Here is a 19382-nt window from a genome sequence, read left to right on the forward strand (position 1 = left end):
ATCCTGCCAAGTTTCTTATATAAGAGTTCCAGTAGTCTCTTGACTGAGTCTTTTGGTTCTCCTAAGTAGAGAATCATGTCATCTGCAAATAAGGATAATTTCAATTCCTCATTCCTGATTGGGCTTGCTTTAATTTGCTTTCCTTTCCTAATAGCTCTGGCAAGAACTTTCAATACTATGTCAAATAGCAGTAGTCAGAGTGGACATTTGTTGAATGCTTTTGTTTCTTTCCTCATCAGTCTCTTCCAAACTCTCTGGATCTTGAAGAGTGTTTCTTCCCTCCCCCCAACTTATTTCTTTCATATTATTACAACAGCATAGTTCTTTATAAGCAGTCATAAGTCCATCATTTTACTATTTAAGTTGGGGGTAGGGAATTTGGGGAGAGTAAGGGAAATCCCAAAGCCTATGGAAATATATCATAAAATTTTAAATAATATAGAAGGAAAAATTTTTTTAAAAGATTTCTTAGACAAGAAACTAGTGTGTCAGGGAATGGGACTGATAGTAAGAAAAGCCCTGAGAAGACTTTTAAAAGCATCTTTAAATATATCAACCAAAGTCACGCATTTCTATATACCAGAACTTGAAAACACAAGGTGATCATGGAAAGTGATTAGCATATTTTTCCTTAAAGATTCTGGAGTGGGTTAGTAGGCAAAACCATTAAAAATTTTTCTACATCTCTCAAAAAAAGAGTAAATGGTAAATTCCATAAAATTTGAACAAACTAGAGATTAACCCATTACATAAAACACAAAAACCTTGCCATAAATATTTTAATTTTCAGGACACAATTAATTTCACATACATTAATAAAAAACTACTTCTTAGAAATTATTTTCCAACCACATACACACAACGACTTATGCTGACACTTAAAAGTGCATTTGTGCATTTTTATGATTTTGTCTAGCCCTAAACTTGTCTAATTAATGTTCACTTGCAAGACAGATTCCAATTCAAATGACAATGCTGTGAAAAAATATTGATTTCTCACTTCACTACATTATAGTGTTCTTTACTATCACAAATATCCACAATTAATAAAGACCAAAGAAATAAAATCAATCTAAAAAGACATGTACAATAAAATTTAACAAAAATGCTGCTTTCACAAGCTAAAGAAACAGACTGCTTGAAATATCTTTCATATTACTAGCCATTGGCTTTACAAGCACCTATATTTTCCAGAGATAACAGTTATATAGCAATAATTGAATATTTGTCGGCCACAATTACAAAGACAACTCTACAATACAGAACTGAAAAAAATATTTGACTTAACAAAGGATCCTGTAAAATATCAGAGGCATAGTAATGTACCATCTATTGCTTTTGAAAATGTAAAGACAATCATGCTTCAACGCTATGAACTGCTAAATATTAAAGTAGACATGAGACAGCTGAATAGTAATCTATAGCCATTTTAAGGTGTATAGAACCCAGTTGTATACAAACTAATAACTGAAATGTCAATGTAGAAGTCACAGGATGTGGTTCAGAACTTGCATTCTTTTTTTTTTTTCTCTTTTAACATATTGGTTAATCAATACCATGTCAACTAATCCCATAACGTTATAAATTGCTACTGATGCAATGTCGGGGCTTTTAATTGATTGGGATGATACTCTGCTGGCTCTACCTTCAGACCAGAGCTGGTTTCCCCAAGAAATCGTTGAACTTATCTGGACAATAAGATGCTGGACTTTATGCTTGGTACACGCTTGCAATGAGAGAATCTCAACTGAATTTGAACTGTGGTAATGCAACAAGGTGGAGGACTCCACCATGGGGGGAGGGTTTGGGGAGGGATGGGGGGAATCCCAGTGCCTATAAAACTGTGTCACATAATCCAATGTAATCAATAAAATATATATTCAAAAAAAGGAAAATGTAAAGACACTGTATCAAACACTGCATTATTAGTCAATCACACTTCTTATATAATCTCCTTAAAAATCAAAAGATCACATGTCACAAAATGTCCCTATCATTTGCATTTCCTAATGAGGTCAGGTGAACAATCTAGACTCCTTTAATGTTGATAAGCTGTTATTTAAGTACTTAAATTTGCTAGCAATTCCAGGATATCTTAGGTATCAAGTGTTATCAAAAGCATACATTTAAAAATCTGAGGTTTCATCTCACTCTACTGAAAAATACACAAAATAATGAATATACTTAATATAGTTTTCAAAGAATTACAAGTTTCACTGAAAGTTACTGAAGACTTATTTTATAATCCCTACTCTTGATATGGTCTCTTTTTCCTTAACAATTCTTAAAAGTCACAGTATAAATATATGTATTAGGAAAAAACAAAATAAGGCATAAACTAGTTACACATTCAGTTTTATAACTATAGGAAACAACTAAAAATAGCTTTCTTAATCATTTAGCAATATATAATCAGAGTTGAAAAACACATGTAACTTTTTTCTAGAATCACAATTGTCACTTCATCATAAATTCTATGTTCAGAATAAAAATTTTACCATGAGTAAAACCACATAAGTTTTATGTGTGTCTTGTTCTAAATATTTCAGCTTCTTACATAGCAGGAGAAACTATATTAATTTCATATTTCATAAAACCTTCAAAACAGAAGTCCTTGATCACCATGATTTTCTAAGTTAGTGAATATTTGCTACACACCAGGAACTAATGAAATTTCTTCATGCAGGTTGTTTCCATCTGTCATGTTTACCTCAGTTAATACTACCAACTAGACAGTGAAGGTCACTACCATATTCTCCATTTCACAGATGAGGAAACTGAGATGTAGAGAAGTGACCAAATTTGCCTGCAGTTTTACAATAAGGGATGCAGCAGGTATTGAAAATCAGGTAGTTGACAACAATGCCCGTATTTCTGACTACCATCCACAGGAAGGAAACCCAAGTCTGTCAGTGGTCCTACTCTCAAGGCTTAACCTGACATTTTCCAGGTCTACTATCCACTTCCCTTCATATCTTTGGATTATCAGATACCTTGTCTAAAATGTCAAACCAAACCTTTCTCTAAAATTGGAATGCCATTATAGACCTACTCTGAAAGTACCCCCAGGGCTGGAACTGGGGCACAGCACGTCTGCAATGTGCACATTCCATATGGGTGCGATTTCGAGTCCTGGCTGCTCCACACTCTGTTACTGTGCCTGGAAAAACAGCAGAACAAGGACCAAGTCCCTGGACTCCTGGACCACCATGAGGGATCTGGAAGAATCTCCCAGCTCCTATTTTTGGTGGCCCAGCCCTGGCTACTGCAGCCACTGTAGAGTGAACAATGGGTTCATCTGTCTCATCTCTGATTTTAAAATAAATAAATAAAAACTAAAAAAAAATTTAAGTATCGCCAGTTAAACAAACTTCAGGTGATTATGCATTTACCTCCACCAAAAACTGCCTCACTACCAAAAAAAAAAAAAAAAGGCAATAAATACATGAGAAAACACTCAACATCACTAACCGTCAGGGCAATGCAAGCAAACAGTAACAACGAATTCCTCACCCAAAGACAAAGACTAGCAAGTGCTGGCAAGGCTGTGGAGAAAAGAAAACCCTGTCACACTGCTGGTGGTGATACAGATGGTTCCAGTCACTGTGGGAAACAGCATCTTTAAAATTAAAAATAAATTTGCGGGCCCGGCGGCGTGGCCTAGCGGCTAAAGTCCTCGCCTTGAACGCCCCGGGATCCCATATGGGCGCCGGTTCTGATCCCGGCAGCTCCACTTCCCATCCAGCTCCCTGCTTGTGGCCTGGGAAAGCAGTCGAGGACGGCCCAGTGCTTTGGGACACTGCACCCGCGTGGGAGACCCGGGAGAGGTTCCTGGTTCCCGGCATCGGATCGGCGCGCACCGGCCGTTGCGGCTCACTTGGGGAGTGAAACATCGGATGGAAGATCTTCCTCTCTGTCTCTCCTCCTCTCTGTATATCCGGCTTTCCAATAATAATAAAATCTTTAAAAAAAAAATAAATAAATAAAATAAATAAATAAATTTGCCATGTAATCTAACCCAGCAAACCCACTACTGGGTATATACCCAAAAGACATGAATACATTGACAGATACCTGCATCACCATGTTTAGGCAGCATTGTTCACAACAGCCAAATATGGAATTAAACAAAGTGCCCATCAACAGATGAATGAAAGAAGAAACCACGGAATTTTATTTATTTATAAGGTATGGAATCCTATCAACTGCATCAAAATGACTGCAATTGGAGGATGCCAGTTTAAAGGAGATAAACCAGACAGTCAATTTCACATGGTATCCCTTACACGTGGTGCTGTGGGGTAGGCAGCTAGTTCAGGATCACAAGCTTGGAAGCAACTCTGCCCCTACACCTTTGTGCTCCCTCCTGTCCACCTGTGACACTCACTGATCCTCACCTGGAACCTGAGACGGGGGGTGGGGGGGGGTGGTACTGCACTGTTGCGTAGCCACTCCCTTTGTAAGCCCCCATAATAGCCCATCAGAGGGAGGGGCTCACTCTATTGACCATGTGCTTCTGGCACTCTGGCACTCTCAACTCTTGGCCTCCCCTGCTTGCTCGCTGGCTTCCTGCGGACAGACTCCAAGGACAGGTAGCCCCTGAGATGGCCCCTGTGTGTCTGTATTCCTCACCCTCTGTTCACCGCTTAGGTGGAACAGTAAAGATGTTAATGCTAAGACGCCTTTGTCCTACTAATTTGTCTACTTTCAAGAGTTCCAGGAGAGGTGAGGCCTAGCAGTAATGGAATGTGGACAGAGAAGCCCAGCAAAGGTGAATGTCTGCAGTTTTTAAGTGTATCCACACTGTTCGCTGCATGACTCCTAGGAACCTCATATTGCTGGGAAAGCTGGGACACAGGTCTTCAGTTTAACGGACGGAGTTCCGGGTAATAACCATTTGTTCCTCTCGGGATTTTGATTCAGACTGGATTTCCATATGGACTTGACATTTGCTAATTTCTATTGAGCCCTGTTATCACCAAGCCTGGTTGATACAGACTCCTCAATGTACCCTAGACTTGTCTGGCAAGCGATGTAACAACAAAAACATGCAATACCTATCTTGCTTCAAAAATAGTGTTTTATCAAACTTCGTTTTAAATCTTTGTCAGGCAAATGGTTAGTAGTTATGTACTATTATAGCTTTGATGATCTGTGACTTAATAGCTTACTGTACATGTGTGATATCATCTTTTCATCTGATGAATGTTTGTGGCCATGCCTGTGTTCCTCCTGAACTATGGTCATTCTTGCATTCTTGTTTTTGCTTCTTGAACTCTTTATTTAGTGGATCATTAAGCCTTCAATTAGGTAAACTGCACATGTTACCTAAAAAAACTTTTACTTTTTTTTACAAAATAACCAAATAATTATGTCCTATTTAATGGCTATTTGTAATTATTTATTAAGGATTTCATGGCAAGAACAAGCATGTAGGCAAGCAAACAGCCAATTTTTAAAAAAACTAGCTTTAAGTTTTAAAGAAAATAATCTTCAAACTAGCTTATATGTTTCAATACGGATATATTATTAAACTGTATTTGCTCAACATAAGGCTTAACAGCTTCTATAATTAGAAGTTATGTGGACAAAATAAATATATTATACATGTAGGCCATTTCTAACACAAAGTTATTTTTACTATTATACTTATTCTGAATGAATTACAGCTCAGAAGTACAATGACCAACTTCAATTATAATCTATACTCCAAATACAGAAGAGGTTCTAAGAACTTTCACACATGAAGTCTAGATAAATTATTTTTTTAAGATTTATTTTATTTTTATTGGAAATTTAGATATACAGAGAGGAGAAGAGACAGAGAGAAAATTCTTCCATCTGTTGATTTACTCCTCAAGTGGCAACAACCGGAGCTGCACAGATCCGAAGCCAGGATCCTGGAGCCTCTTCCAGGTCTCCCACATGGGTGCAGGGTCCCAAGGCTTTGGACTGTCCCTGACTGCTTTCCCAGGCCACAAGCAGGGAGTTGGATGAGAGCAAGGCTGCCAGGATTAGAACCAGTACCCACAGGTGACCCCAGCGCTTGCAAGAGGAGGACTTCAGTCACTTAGCTACTGTGTCAAGCCCTAAATTATTTTTCTCTCATAAAGTAACTCAGAAAACCATCCACGACAGCATCTCGATCAAGGGCTCTCAAACTTGGCTGAAAAAGTCCTCAATATCCTGGTGAGAGAGTTAGAAGATGTGTTTCCCACAGCAAAGTCCTCAGGTTCAATATCTTTTTGGACTCCTGACTCCAGTTTCCTGCTAAACACAAACCCCAAGTGACAGTGGCTCAAATGACTGGGTTCCTGCCAACCGCAGGGAGACCTGCACTGCCTACTCTTCATCCTTAGCTCAGCATCTGAAGAACAAACCAGCTGACAGTTACTTGCTTTCTATCTCTCAAATAATAAATTATTTTTAAATTTTAAAAATTAAAATAGAATATCTAAAAAAGATATCCAGGCATCAGAATCTTTTAAATTATCTGTGAATCAGAGAAGGAGAAATAGACAGACATTAAAAATGCTCCCCTACTGGCCGGGTCACTCCCCAGCTGACAAAACTGGGCACTCAATCCATAAAGATAGCAGAAATCCCAATTACTTGAAGCATCACATAGAGTCCAGGTATAGCATCCAAGTGCTCTAACATGGTTCATGGGCATCTTATGCACAAAACAAACTATCTGCCCCTTCCTTTGTCAATGCCAATGCAAAACTCAGGCCGGGAATCACCGTATTAAAAAAAAAAAAAACCTTTCCTTATACATTTCAACTAAGCTGAAGTATCTCAAGTACTGATGTCATCATCATAAAGGAATAGCTAAACTCAACTCTCCCTAGACTCTGAAAGCCAGTACACATGAGTGGTAGTAAACCAAGGACCACTACTACCCAATCAACGTGGTAGGAGCTCAGACTGCAAAGGAAATGAAATTATTTTTTGTTCTCTTATTTTTCTTTTAAAACTTTGCTTAACTAGAACTACACAAATATAATCTATGAAATCACATTCTTAATGTCTCATCAAAACTCCAATTTTTCTTTAAATGGAATTGCAACCCTTTTTAAAAATAAACTGGTTCTGTAATTGCTTTTGTAACAGCTACTTTCACTTTATTCATTTAGTGATTCATTATGTGCTACAAGCACTAGGAGATGAAATCTGGGACTAAACATGGATTAGAGAATTTTACATGAAAAGAAAACAGAAAGGAAATAGATACACAGATAGAGGAACAATTCAAAAAAAAAACTATGAGATCTAAAATATCTGATTTGGTGATCAAAAGTTCATGAAAAATTTTTTTCTATAGGAATCCAACTACTTTTCAAAAGGTAATAAGCATAATGACTGGGAGACCCCTGAGTTTAAGATCTCAACTCCGTAAGAACCTTTTATCCATGAGCAAGATACTTTCCTGAGCTATATCCAAAACAGGATTTTTTTTTAAAGCATGCTTTTTCCCATTCTTCATGGTGTGAGTACCCTCCAAACACAACATTCTCGACTTTCTTTCTTCCTCACTCATGCTTCCAGGTGCAGGGGGCATCAAATAGCATCATTTGGAGTGAGAAAACTGTGTTAGACTGGCATCTTTGTTTCTTTTGACTAGAACTCAAGCTACCAGTTTACATAGGTAAGTAAAGACTCTCCTGTGTTTAACATAAGTCTACATAATTCCTAGTTAGTACTAGTAAACCCATTTTCCCACAGATAAACATTTTTTTAATTTTTAAAATATTTTTGCTTTATTTTTAAAAAATATGACACATTATCTTTATCCTTCTCCCTCCAATGTGACTTAGAATTCAGGCACAGTGTGGTACTAGTTATTAGACTCCATGTAAACTTTAGTACGAACCTGCTTCTTAGAGTTTGGAAAGCATTAAGTAATACATGTAAAAATCTTAGGGCCCGATGCTAAGCCTAGCAGCTAAAGTCCTCGCCTTGAATGCCCCGGGTTCCCATATGGGCACCAGTTCTAATCTCAACCACTCCACTTCCCATCCAGCTCCCTGCTTGTGGCCTGGGAAAGCAGTCGAGGACGGCCCAAAGCCTTGGGACCCTGTACCTATGTGGGAGACCCAGAGGAGGCTCCAGGATCCTGGCTTCGGATCGGCTCAACTCCAACCGTTGTGGCAGTGAATCATTGGACATAAGATCTTCTTCTCTGTCTCTCCTCCTCTCTGTATATCTGACTTTGCAATAAAAAAATAAATCCTATAAAAACAAAATCTTAGTGCAGAACCTGGAACATAGTAAGCACTCAAAACCTGAAAGCTACTGCTATTACTCCCGTAACTACCACATAATAATAAAATAAGTGAAAGTTGTTAAGGGGTCCAAATTTAAAGGGTTCAACTTCCTATGAAACACTTAAACATGAATTCAGGACATTCATTCACTAAAGTGTAAGTCTGCTACAATGCTTATGATAAATGCAGAACGTGAATTATGGAATAATGTATTATGTATAAAATCAGAACAAAAATTAAGAAGAGATATTTTATAGTCTAAAAAATCCTCAGCAACTATACAATAATACATATAATTTACAGCAAAAATACATATAATTTACACAAGCAAAATCAAACAATACCACAGTGCATAAAATATTAAAAATGCAATAGTCTTTTAGAATAATCTTGACATTCTGTAGGTTTTCAAGAAAATATACACAGCTTATTCTATAAATTTATTTGGTTTTATAATATGTGAAAAGCACAAAATGCATAGAGATATGTTTTATATGAAACATGTACTATGAAATAAAAGCAGATCTTCTAAATGAGGGGAGAAAGCTCACTTATTAATCTGAGATCTATTGGCCTCAAAATCTTGAGGAAACTTCTGAGGCTACTTATAAAACGTGCTCGTGTGTGTGTGGTTAAAACCTGCCCCTTTCGAAATCCAAATTAAGACATCAATGAGGTACCACCTAACGCCAGTAAGATTGGCCCACATACAAAAAACACCAACAACACTTGCTGGCGAGGATGCGGGGAAAAGGGAACCCTACTCCACTGCTGGTGGGGCTGCAGTTTGGTACAGCCTCTATGGAAATCAGTATGGAGAACACTCAAACAACTCAAAATCTGCATACCATATGATCCAGCAATAGCACTCCTAGGAATATATCCAAAACACCTGTTACACGAGAAACCAACATGCACCCCTATGTTCATAGCAGCACAATCAGTAATTGCAAAAACATGGAAGCAACTGAAATGCCCATCAGCAGAAGACTGGATAAGAAAGCTATGGTTCATTTACTCCATGGACTACTCCCTCAGCTTTTTTAAAAAACGAAATGCAGTTTTTTGTGGCCAAATGGGCCCAACTGGAAACCATAATGCTAAGGGAAATGAGCCAATCCCAAAAGGTTACATATTACATGTTTGCCTTAATTTAAGATGAAATGATGTCAATATGAAAAATAATACCTGTAAAATGTAATATTATCTCAACCTCAAACAGCCTGTCTCACATGCAATGAGAAGTTGTGAAGTAACCAATGAACCAACAATCAATGTGAGTCAGACTGCTTATGATCTACATCAAAGAACTGTAAAACCTAATATACTTTTAATATCCTATGTTATTCCATAATGGGGCGGGAAAGCAGAGAAATCTTCCATCTCCCTAGAATGTGTGAGGAAGATGTGAAATATAACCTACCAGGATCATAACTGGTAACTCACAGACAACAGACTCAAATCAGCATTAGACAATAGTTGAACTACAAAGACATACAGGGGGAATCAAGAGCGATCCTGACAACCTCTTAACAGGAGGTCATATGCACAGAGCAGGGGGGGACCCCAGAGCGGAACAGGGGGACAGGGGGAGGCTTGTATCCCAACCCTGAAGACTCCCAGATCCTCACCATGGACTATCAGTACCTGCACCAAGGACTACATCCCAACTGCCAAGGAGACCATGGGGAAATGGAGTGCCTTTGGAGGCCAAGAACTCTGAAGTCATCCACTCCCCCATCTGGATCTACCACATGGGATGGAAGAAGTCCAAATCCTTCCTCACAGGATCCAAGGGCATCAGAACAACAGCCAAGAGCCCTGAGCAGTTCGCAGAAACAGAAGAACAGTAAACTTCCTTTAGGACTAGGGAGGGGAGCTTTCCCTGGTCCTCGCTTGGTTCCAACTTTGGGTTCCCACCCTCTCTGGCAATGACCATCAGGATCCCTCCAGAAACCCCTCAAAACAAACAAACAAACAAAAAATCTAGAATAGACAGAGAACAACAAAGAAAGCTTAGAATCAGACAGGAAACGGTCAGCGTGGATTCACTTATACCTTACTAGGTGGGACACAAAGATTAGTTACTCCTCACTGGGGTATTGAAGATTTCTCAGCACACTCCTCCTAAAACTGTTCTGCACCTAAACTGTTGACATATGTCTTATTAGAGTTACAAGCCAGTCTAGACTATCCGAAGAAAAGGCAGGTTCAGCAAAATTATGCTTCAACGCTATAAAATCCTAAATACTATAATGAAAATAGACACGAGATAGCTGAATAGTAATCTATAGCCATTTTAAGGTGTATAGAACCCGGTAGTACATAAACTAAAATTGAAATGTCAATGAAGAAGTCACAGGATGTGGTTCAGAACTTGCATTTTTTTTTTAACATACTGGTTACTCAATACCATGTCAATTAATTCCATAATGTTACAAATTGTTGCTGATATTATGTTGGGGCTTTTTTATTAGTATTAATTACACTGCATTATGTGACACAGTTTTATAGGTACTGGGATTCCCCCCACCCCTCCCCAACCCTCCCACCGTGGTGGATTCCTCCACCCTGTTGCATTACCACAGTTCAAGTTGAGTTGAGATTCTTTCATTGCAGGCATATACCAAGCATAGAGTCCAGCATCTTATTGCCCAGACAAGTTCAATAGGCTTTTGATTGATTGGGATGATACCCTGCTGGCTCTACCTTCAGACCAGAGATGGTTTCCCCAAGAAATCGTTGAACTTATCTGGACAATAAGATGCTTGACTCTGCTTGGTATATGCTTGCAATGAAAGAATCTCAACTCAACTTGAACTGTGGTAATGCAACAAGGTGGAGGAATCCACCATGGGGGGAGGGTTTGGGGTGGGGTGGGGGGAATCCCAGTACCTATAAAAATGTGTCACATAATGCAATGTAATTAATAATAAAAAAAACCTGCCCCTTTCACTGTATTCTGAAAAGGACAACAAAACAACATTTTACAATCCATGTGATTTTTCAGTTTAGATTGTTTACTTTTACTACTAAGCTTTAAGATATTTTCAATTTAACAATGTAATTAATGAAGTAAAAATAATAAATAATAAAATTTAAAAAAATAAATAAATGTAGTAAAGAGGATAGTAAAAAAAAAGATATTTTCAATTTAGATAATTTCACTTCACAAAAAATCAAAAATAGTTAGTTACAGAGAAAAATCGACACTTAAATATAAAAATAGCCACTTACCTCTTAATGTTCTTTTGGTGTAATGTTTTCCTCAACACCAAACACTTTCACCACTGCTTTCAAGTCCATTGTGCTACTATTTTTCCATATTCCTTCAGCTGGCAGTTTTGCAAAAATGTTTTCTAAGTAACTGGAGCTATTCTTGAAGCCATCCGACAGTACCAAACATGAGGCAGCTGCACATGCACCAAACGGGATGAGACTCGAGGGATTATGGCTTTTGCTCCCAACTTTTTTTCTTACAGCAAAATTTCGAGAATGTAATCTTTTACTAACCTTGCTCTTTCTTAAGAGATTATTATACACGCCTTTCCTCTTGGCAGGTTTCTGTTTTTTCAGATTTTGTTTCCCAGTTACACATTGCTTTTGATCTAGCAAAGGGCAAACAGCCTCACTCTGAAATATATAGTGGATGTTTGTAGATGCAGGAGCAGAAATTCCTTCAATATTCACCAAATCTTTAGAATATACTGCAAGACCAGATGCAACTAATAAATGTGCCAAATCGTTCTCCTCATGAGTGACATCTACTTCCAGTTTCTTCTGAAAACCACATTCCCTAAACTGAAAAACTAGTCCTGGTTTACTTAGGAAATCTTGAAAAAACCTTTTGGCTTCATCATTCCAGTATCCACTTTTAGCAGGTAAGATGCCATTTAAGATACATGGATAACTGAGCCTTGGTAAATTCAAAAGTTTCTCAGGAACAACTTTCAGATTGACTGTGTCTGAATAAGGTATATGAACAGAAAGCCCACAGTCCACCAACATAAGATGCAAAGACCTATCAGAGATATCAGAAATCTCTACTCTCATCCACTGATCTTCCAATTCATATTTGAACAAACAAGTAGAACCAGGAACTATGTGCTCTTGAGGCACAGTTTGTAAAGTTTCTGGTAGATCAGAAAGCAACATAAAGAGACATTTCATTGTGTCAAAAAAATCTTCTAATTGAACACAGAAGTTTGTTGGATCAGAAACAGCAGTGGCAATACCAGAATACTGTCTACCATTTTGGAGTTGTGCCCAAGTAAACGATCTTACTGCACATGATGACACAGGATTTTGAGATTCTGTGTTGAAAGTAATTCCTGAAGGCCGACATTTGTTTTCTTCAGCCTGAATAGTACTCAAATTTAAATATTCCAAAAGTAACATACCATCTATCAAAATGTCTACTTCCCAAGCACAGTCTGAATATTTCAGGAAAAGAATGTTTATTTCCAAATGAGCGAATAAAAATACAATAGACTCAAATGATACATTCTTGGAATTTTTAAACCAAACCCATTTACAGGGAACAGCTTGCCTTGGAATATTTCTGAGCTCATCACTGAGCACCTTGGTAGTACAGAAAGGCACTATTTCATACCTACCCATATCTACCAAGAAAACCAGCACTTTCTCATCAACATACTTTGCTTCTACTTTTGATCGGTACCATTTCAGGGACTTCTTAGATTTTGCTAAGCATTCCAAGCCTTTTTCAATATGTTCTACTGATAAAAAAGAGCTTTTCTTCTCTTCTTTTGTAATTAACACAGTTAAATCTGAAAATATTTTTTTATTTTTGGATAGTTTCACATAAAATCTTCCACTTTTTGAAATATAAAGTATTTCAGCTCTTTCAAGCTGTCCAGGTTTTAACTCTTCAAAAGGAATTTTAACCAGCTGTTGGCAGGATGGTTGGAGGGTCACGGAACATTCATATTCATTTGATCTTCCTTTGTTCATTTCATGAGTATCCCCAGGGTTCACATTCTGAGAGACAATTGGAGGTTTATGCAACACTGCCTTCTGTAGTTTTGAACATGCTGTCCATTTCAGTAATTCACTGATGATGCACTTTCCATCACAATTTATATTAACTTCCCATTTATGCTCACACTTTTTCAAAAATTCACAAGATACAATTTTGTTACTTACTCTTGAGGCAAAATAATTCACAGTTTTGCTGTCCCAAATTTCATCAGGCTCATTCCATTTTACTCCACTAAGAAAAGAATGGATTCCTAGCTGAGGGATAGCTAAGAATTCTCTCTTCAGTTCATAAATTTTAGAAATGTGTACCATTGAAGTATTACCATAATCGACAAATTCTACTTCAAAATAATTACCTGGCAAAATTTTCTTAATAACTGCTCTGTAAAGAGCACTGTCACCAGGGTACTCTGCAACCACAAGGTCTCCCACCAACGGCTTAATTGATTTTCTCTTATTCACCCTATTTGCTTGTCTTTCATTTAGAGCATCTGCAAGTCTCAAGATCACATTTTCACTCTCAACAAGCTGAATATGGAAACTTGCTGGGCTGTTGATATGAGAAACATATCCTCTAACTTTGGAGTTCAAGTAAATGTGAGGTTGAGGAAGATATTTGATCTGTGGTCTAACAAGGCTGCATGAGTTCTGTGATGCTGCTTGATTCAACTCTCGCACGAAAGATGGTGACAGAACCTTTACTGCTTTTTCTCCTACTTCACTTTCCTCAAACATCTGTGCAGGTGCAGGGACTATTTTTATATCTTTATTTTTAAGTCCATCATTCAAAGATTTCTTCATTTTGTTTTTTGACACAGTTTCAATTTTATAACAAACTGGTGGTTTCAAAAGTGTAGCATACACATTTTGGGGCTGCATTAAGTGATGTATTTGGTTATTGGAGTATGTTACAATACTAGTTCTACCCATTATATGATGGTAATAGTTGCTTTCTATCTTGTCTTTCAAAGCAGCAGCAAGTATCTTATTCCCACTTATTTTATGACCCTTCTCCATACAAGATGTTTGGGCTGAATGCTTTTTTCTGTACGTATAAAGCCATCTTTTAATTCTTTGATTTATCTGTTGGCTTCCATCATACAATTCTATGCCAAGCTGTCCATCTGTCTCCCTAGACAATATGACTGCCTTTAAAGGTTTCCCCAAGAAGTTTTCTTCAAACCAGCCACTGATTTCTGCTGGAATATCTACATCTCTAAGATCTGACAGAAAGCATTCAATAGCTTGCATAGGTGTAAACAGCAACTCTGGAAACTGATCTGAAATGGCCCTCAACATATTTTCTTCTACTAATTGCTTATTTCCAAAATCCACAAAATGAACTAAAAAGCCAGATGACGAATTTGTTGGTATTGCTAAGGCTCTATACGAAAAACCATCGTCTACATACTTGCATAAACACAGTCTCATTTTACTAGAGTCATATTTTGGATAATTCTTGAGGTTAACAACCTCAGTGATTTTTGTTTCTAACATCTCTAGATATGCATTATTTCTGCTAAGTTGACAATAAAATTTTTGGGGACTAAATACATGAGATATGTATATTTCTTCTATACTTCCAATCTTCAAATTAAAGGAAGAATAATAGTAACTGTAAAGACTAATAGATGGTGGAAGCGGCTTTGATAATGTGCTATACTGTGCAAAACCACGATTCACAAGAAATTCTTTTGCACTAGTAAATGAGGATTGTAAATCTACTAAATTACACAAACAGTTTGGATGTATAAAAACTAATGCATAGATGATACAAGTCAATAATCCTCTGGATGAAAAAATAAAATTTTCCAAGTCTTTGGATGCTGTTTTTGTCCAAAGGAATAATTTACAACTAATAGGTTCAACTAAATGGTTAAGACAACATCTGATGGCTTGGCTTTCTAAAATAAGGAATTGTGGGTTGATAGCACAAAGGTCTTTAATTAAAACTCTTTCTTGGTAACCATAGTCAACAAATCTTATGTAAACATGTCTTTTTGATACCTGTGTCAAAACAGCACATCGATACCACTTTCCATCTTTGGAATACTTAGCAACACAAGGAATCTGTCCAATTTCATAAGGATCAGAATGGATGCTGTAATAATTCTGAATTTGTTCCATTAGCAATTTTAGGTCTTCTAATTTACACTGTAGCTGGCATGAAAAGTCATCTGGACCACAGTAATAAGAACATTTAACTTTCAGAATTGTTCCTGGTTTAAACATATATTCTTTATAAGGCCATATTGACTCAGGCCCAAGAAATATGGATAAAGGAGTTTTTAAATCTGATAAATTAACAGTCGAGTACTTTAACAAAGACAAGTTACTTTTCTCTAGGTTATTTGAATGGTATACTTTAGATGCAGGCACATTAAGAGGAGTAGATACAACTTTTCTAATATTAGCACCGCTTTTAGATTTTACCATTGGATGCTCCCTTACAGATTTTGGAAAACATTCTGGTGATACTTCCCAATATTCTGCATAGCCAGCGTGTAACATAAGAGAAACAACATCAACATTTTCTGAGGCTTCAATACTCTGAATCTTTACAGTATACTTAGCATCCTTTTTTGCTATAACTTGAAGCAAAACAGCTTTGTTCAAAACAATCTTTTTAAAATAATCAATTGCTGCTTTTACCCATAAATCCTCAATAGGAAATACATGTGCAAGTGAACAGCACATGGCTAACGCAGGCAACTCACAAAATTCTGGAAGCAAAATTTTCACATCAAAAAATGGTATTGAATCAGTATTTCCATAATCTAAAAAATAAACATTAATCTTATAACCGCTAACTTCAGTGATGACAGCCCTGTAAAAATGCTTGTCCTTGCTGTATCTAGCACAACAAAATAATCCAGGCTTAGGATTCCTTAGAATTAGTTCATCATTTTCACATAAATCATAAAATTTGTTTATGTTTTTCATTATATATTGAAATTTATTCTGATGGTCATTAGTGCGTACCCAGAAATTGGATGGGTTTAATACATATACTACAAAAGCTATGTAGGTAGCCTCGATCTCCATTTCCACAGTTTTAATAGAAAAGTTTACTTTAAGAATATCTTTGTGATTTAGACAGTCAATCAGTTGTTCACAATTTCCAATATGACTCGCAACCACAAAGCTGTCTACATCAGACACACTTGTCTTCTGCAAATTTTTAGAGGTTTTAGCATCTGACACTGGACAAGGCGCTTGCATGCCAGTCTTCAACAGACAATGAGAATTCATTGTGGACTCTTGAGTTTGCAATGTCACATAGTACAAATGTTCATCTTTATCAAATCTATCAATGTGTGCATATACTGCCTGCCCCAATAGGGCTTGTTTAAACACATTCAGTTGAAATTTTCTTGCATCTCTATCTGAACTATGTAGACATGTCAGAGAACAGGGAAATGAAAATAATGGTACTAAAATAAAATCCTGCTTAAGTTTCTTTACATGGATTGAAGGGATCGCTTCACTACTGCCATAATCCATAAACCAAATTTTTGTTTTGTTATTGGGCAAGAGCTGCTGAAGAATCCCCCTATGCCACTGTCCGTTTCTCCTTCGCGCAACACAAAGTAATCCAAAATTGTCACTAGTAGGAACAGTTTCTTGACTAATAACATCATAATGCAAAGTCATACAAACTGCCAAATTTTCCAGCTCTGGTATCCATTTAATTAATTGACAATAAAATTTGCTTGGGCTTAATGCAGATGATATCTTTACACTTTCAGTACTTCCTACAGACAAAGATGGCTGCAAGTTATCCAGAACATGTTGAATATCAAGTGAAGTATCATTATTACTTAATGACAATTCAGGCCTTTTGTGTTGTAACAAATCTGGCATTTGTTGAGGGAATTCTTTTAACATTTCTACAACAAGACGAAATGAATCTTCATCAATAAATCTTCCAAACTGTAATTCAAGAGTCTGGGATATAATTTTTGGCACTTCAAGAAGAATCATTTGCAAAGGCAACACAGCTTGAACAGAGCCTTTTACTTGCAATCCTACTAATGACTTGAAATAATTCAAAGCCTTAGGAGACCATTTTTCCCCGACTGGTAGTATGTTGGCAAAAATACCAATTACTACTCGTGGTGGTAACTCAAATAAATTGTCATAGCCTGAAGAAATCTGTGTACTATCTACTCTAAGTTCTTCCCCACGATCTATGAGGAACACTGTGTAGAGTTCATTTTTCTTTTCTACAACCCTTCCTCTTTGCCATTCTCCAGATACTCTTTCTTCCACAAGACAAAGTTCATGAACAGCCACATTATTTTTTACTTTTGGAATATGTTGTATTTCCCTCTGCAATATGTGGTAGTCAAACTCACATTCACCATTATTTCTGCCTTGAAATTTCACCAGAACTTCCTTGGGAAGACATTCAATATGTGATATCGTCAAATCCATATCTAAAGCTGTTGGTAATAGAGATGTAGACTCCATTTTCTACATGTTCTAAAAAGAAAATATGTATTAATTAGCTTCTGGACAGATAGTTGCAAATTTATCCATCTTTATGTGAATCTGATATGCAAATGTAAGCCTTTTAAAAATAGCTACATACCTCTACTTACATCTAATTAAACAAGATGATAAAAAATCCCACATTGGAAAGATAGTGAGATCAGCAAAATCTGCTCACTGCCTCTATCTTTTGTAAAACTTTCCACCAAAATAACTAAAGAAAAATTTCTAAAATGGTACAGTGAATATGCAGTATCACTAGAAAACAGATCTCACCCTCTATTTTCCAGAAATTTGAACAAAGTCATATTTGATACTGAATAGATGCTGTGTCAATAAAGGGAGCAAAAAAGGCCCATTGGGAACTCCTCTTTCTCCCATGACAAAACCGGCTTCTCCTATTACTTCTAACAATCCATGCTGTTTGAATTCCCTGCTTTCAGTTTGCAGCGTTTGGATCTTCTCAGCATCACTGCATGCGAGCAGAAGTCCTTCATTAAATGTAGGTAGGACACACGGCACAAGCCAACAGAGCTCCGAAGCACAAAAACACGGCAGGAATGAATTACAAAAATTATCAAATCAACTCTTCCAAACCAGTATCCCTGTTTTGAGCAACACAAAGGATCTCGTGGAAAGTTTCATACCAAAGGGAACAACTATTTGTGCCTGGTTACACATAGTTATCACTACACCAGTAACATCCAGAAATAGATTTTGGAGGCACTGAACTCAAACACTCGCCTGAGGAAAACGAAGTGCTCACAGTTAACAAACCTGCTGTTACATCCATTCTGTCTCGATTTTTCTTCAGTGAGCCCAATATACTGAGGTTTGGAGACCACTCAGCGCAGTTAAGCATGTAAGCATGCTAATTCAGGTAAAATACATCAAGGCCTGACTGGTCTCTCTCACACACACACAAGGAAAAGGAAACAAAAGTATTGAGCATAAGGGACAAGTCCCTAACCATGGCTAGTCTCCAAATGTAGGGAAATCTAAAAACAGGTAGATAATATTCAAGAAGCATTAGAGTCCCCAATTTAAGACAAGAACCCATATTCACTGTGATGGAACACAGTTCAACTTTCCCCTGACTCTGAGTTAACAGTTGACAAGAATGAGTTTCTGTAAGAATAAAGAAAAACTAAACATTTAAAAAGAAAAAGAGGAGGCTAAAGGCATGCTCCCTCCACAAATAAAGGCACTAGAAAGAACAGCAAATAGCCATTTTCCAAAAAATTTATTTCTGTTCCTAGAAAGATCAAAAAAAATTATTCACTCCTGCAGGAGTTAGTCAAGATGCAACAACCGAGATGAAGAACTACACACAAATAAAAATTTCAAAACAACAATGGGAAAGGGAACTAAATAAAAAGAAGAAATTTTTAAGAGAACACACCAAAACTTTGAAGGGAAGAATAGAAAGGTTAAGACACGTGAGACTGTGACATAAAATCTTAGTAACGTCTAAGCATTACCTCAAGAAAGAGATGAAACAACAACAAATAGAAGTCCTTTCTAGCACTTAAGACACAAGTTCACAAACTAAAACAGGACTCTGGAAACATGCAAAAAGAGAGATATATGATTTAGGTATACCTGAGTAAGCAACTGTGG

At 37.0% G+C, this 19382-nt stretch overlaps 1 protein-coding gene across 1 annotated transcript in view; it reads right to left on the bottom strand.

The window, feature by feature from the left end:
* TDRD15 (tudor domain containing 15) overlaps positions 1-16400 on the bottom strand; it is a 35371-nt gene extending 18971 nt beyond the window's left edge. The window contains exon 1 of the mRNA XM_012926243.3: positions 11505-16400. Within this exon, the coding sequence (XP_012781697.2) occupies positions 11508-16313 (4806 nt within the window). The 5' untranslated portion in view covers positions 16314-16400 and the 3' untranslated portion in view covers positions 11505-11507. The remainder of the gene's footprint in view (positions 1-11504) is intronic.
* Positions 16401-19382: the final 2982 nt, after the last annotated feature.

Source organism: Ochotona princeps, chromosome 8, assembly GCF_030435755.1.
Source record: "Ochotona princeps isolate mOchPri1 chromosome 8, mOchPri1.hap1, whole genome shotgun sequence".
In the NCBI taxonomy this organism is placed as follows: Eukaryota; Metazoa; Chordata; class Mammalia; order Lagomorpha; family Ochotonidae; genus Ochotona; species Ochotona princeps.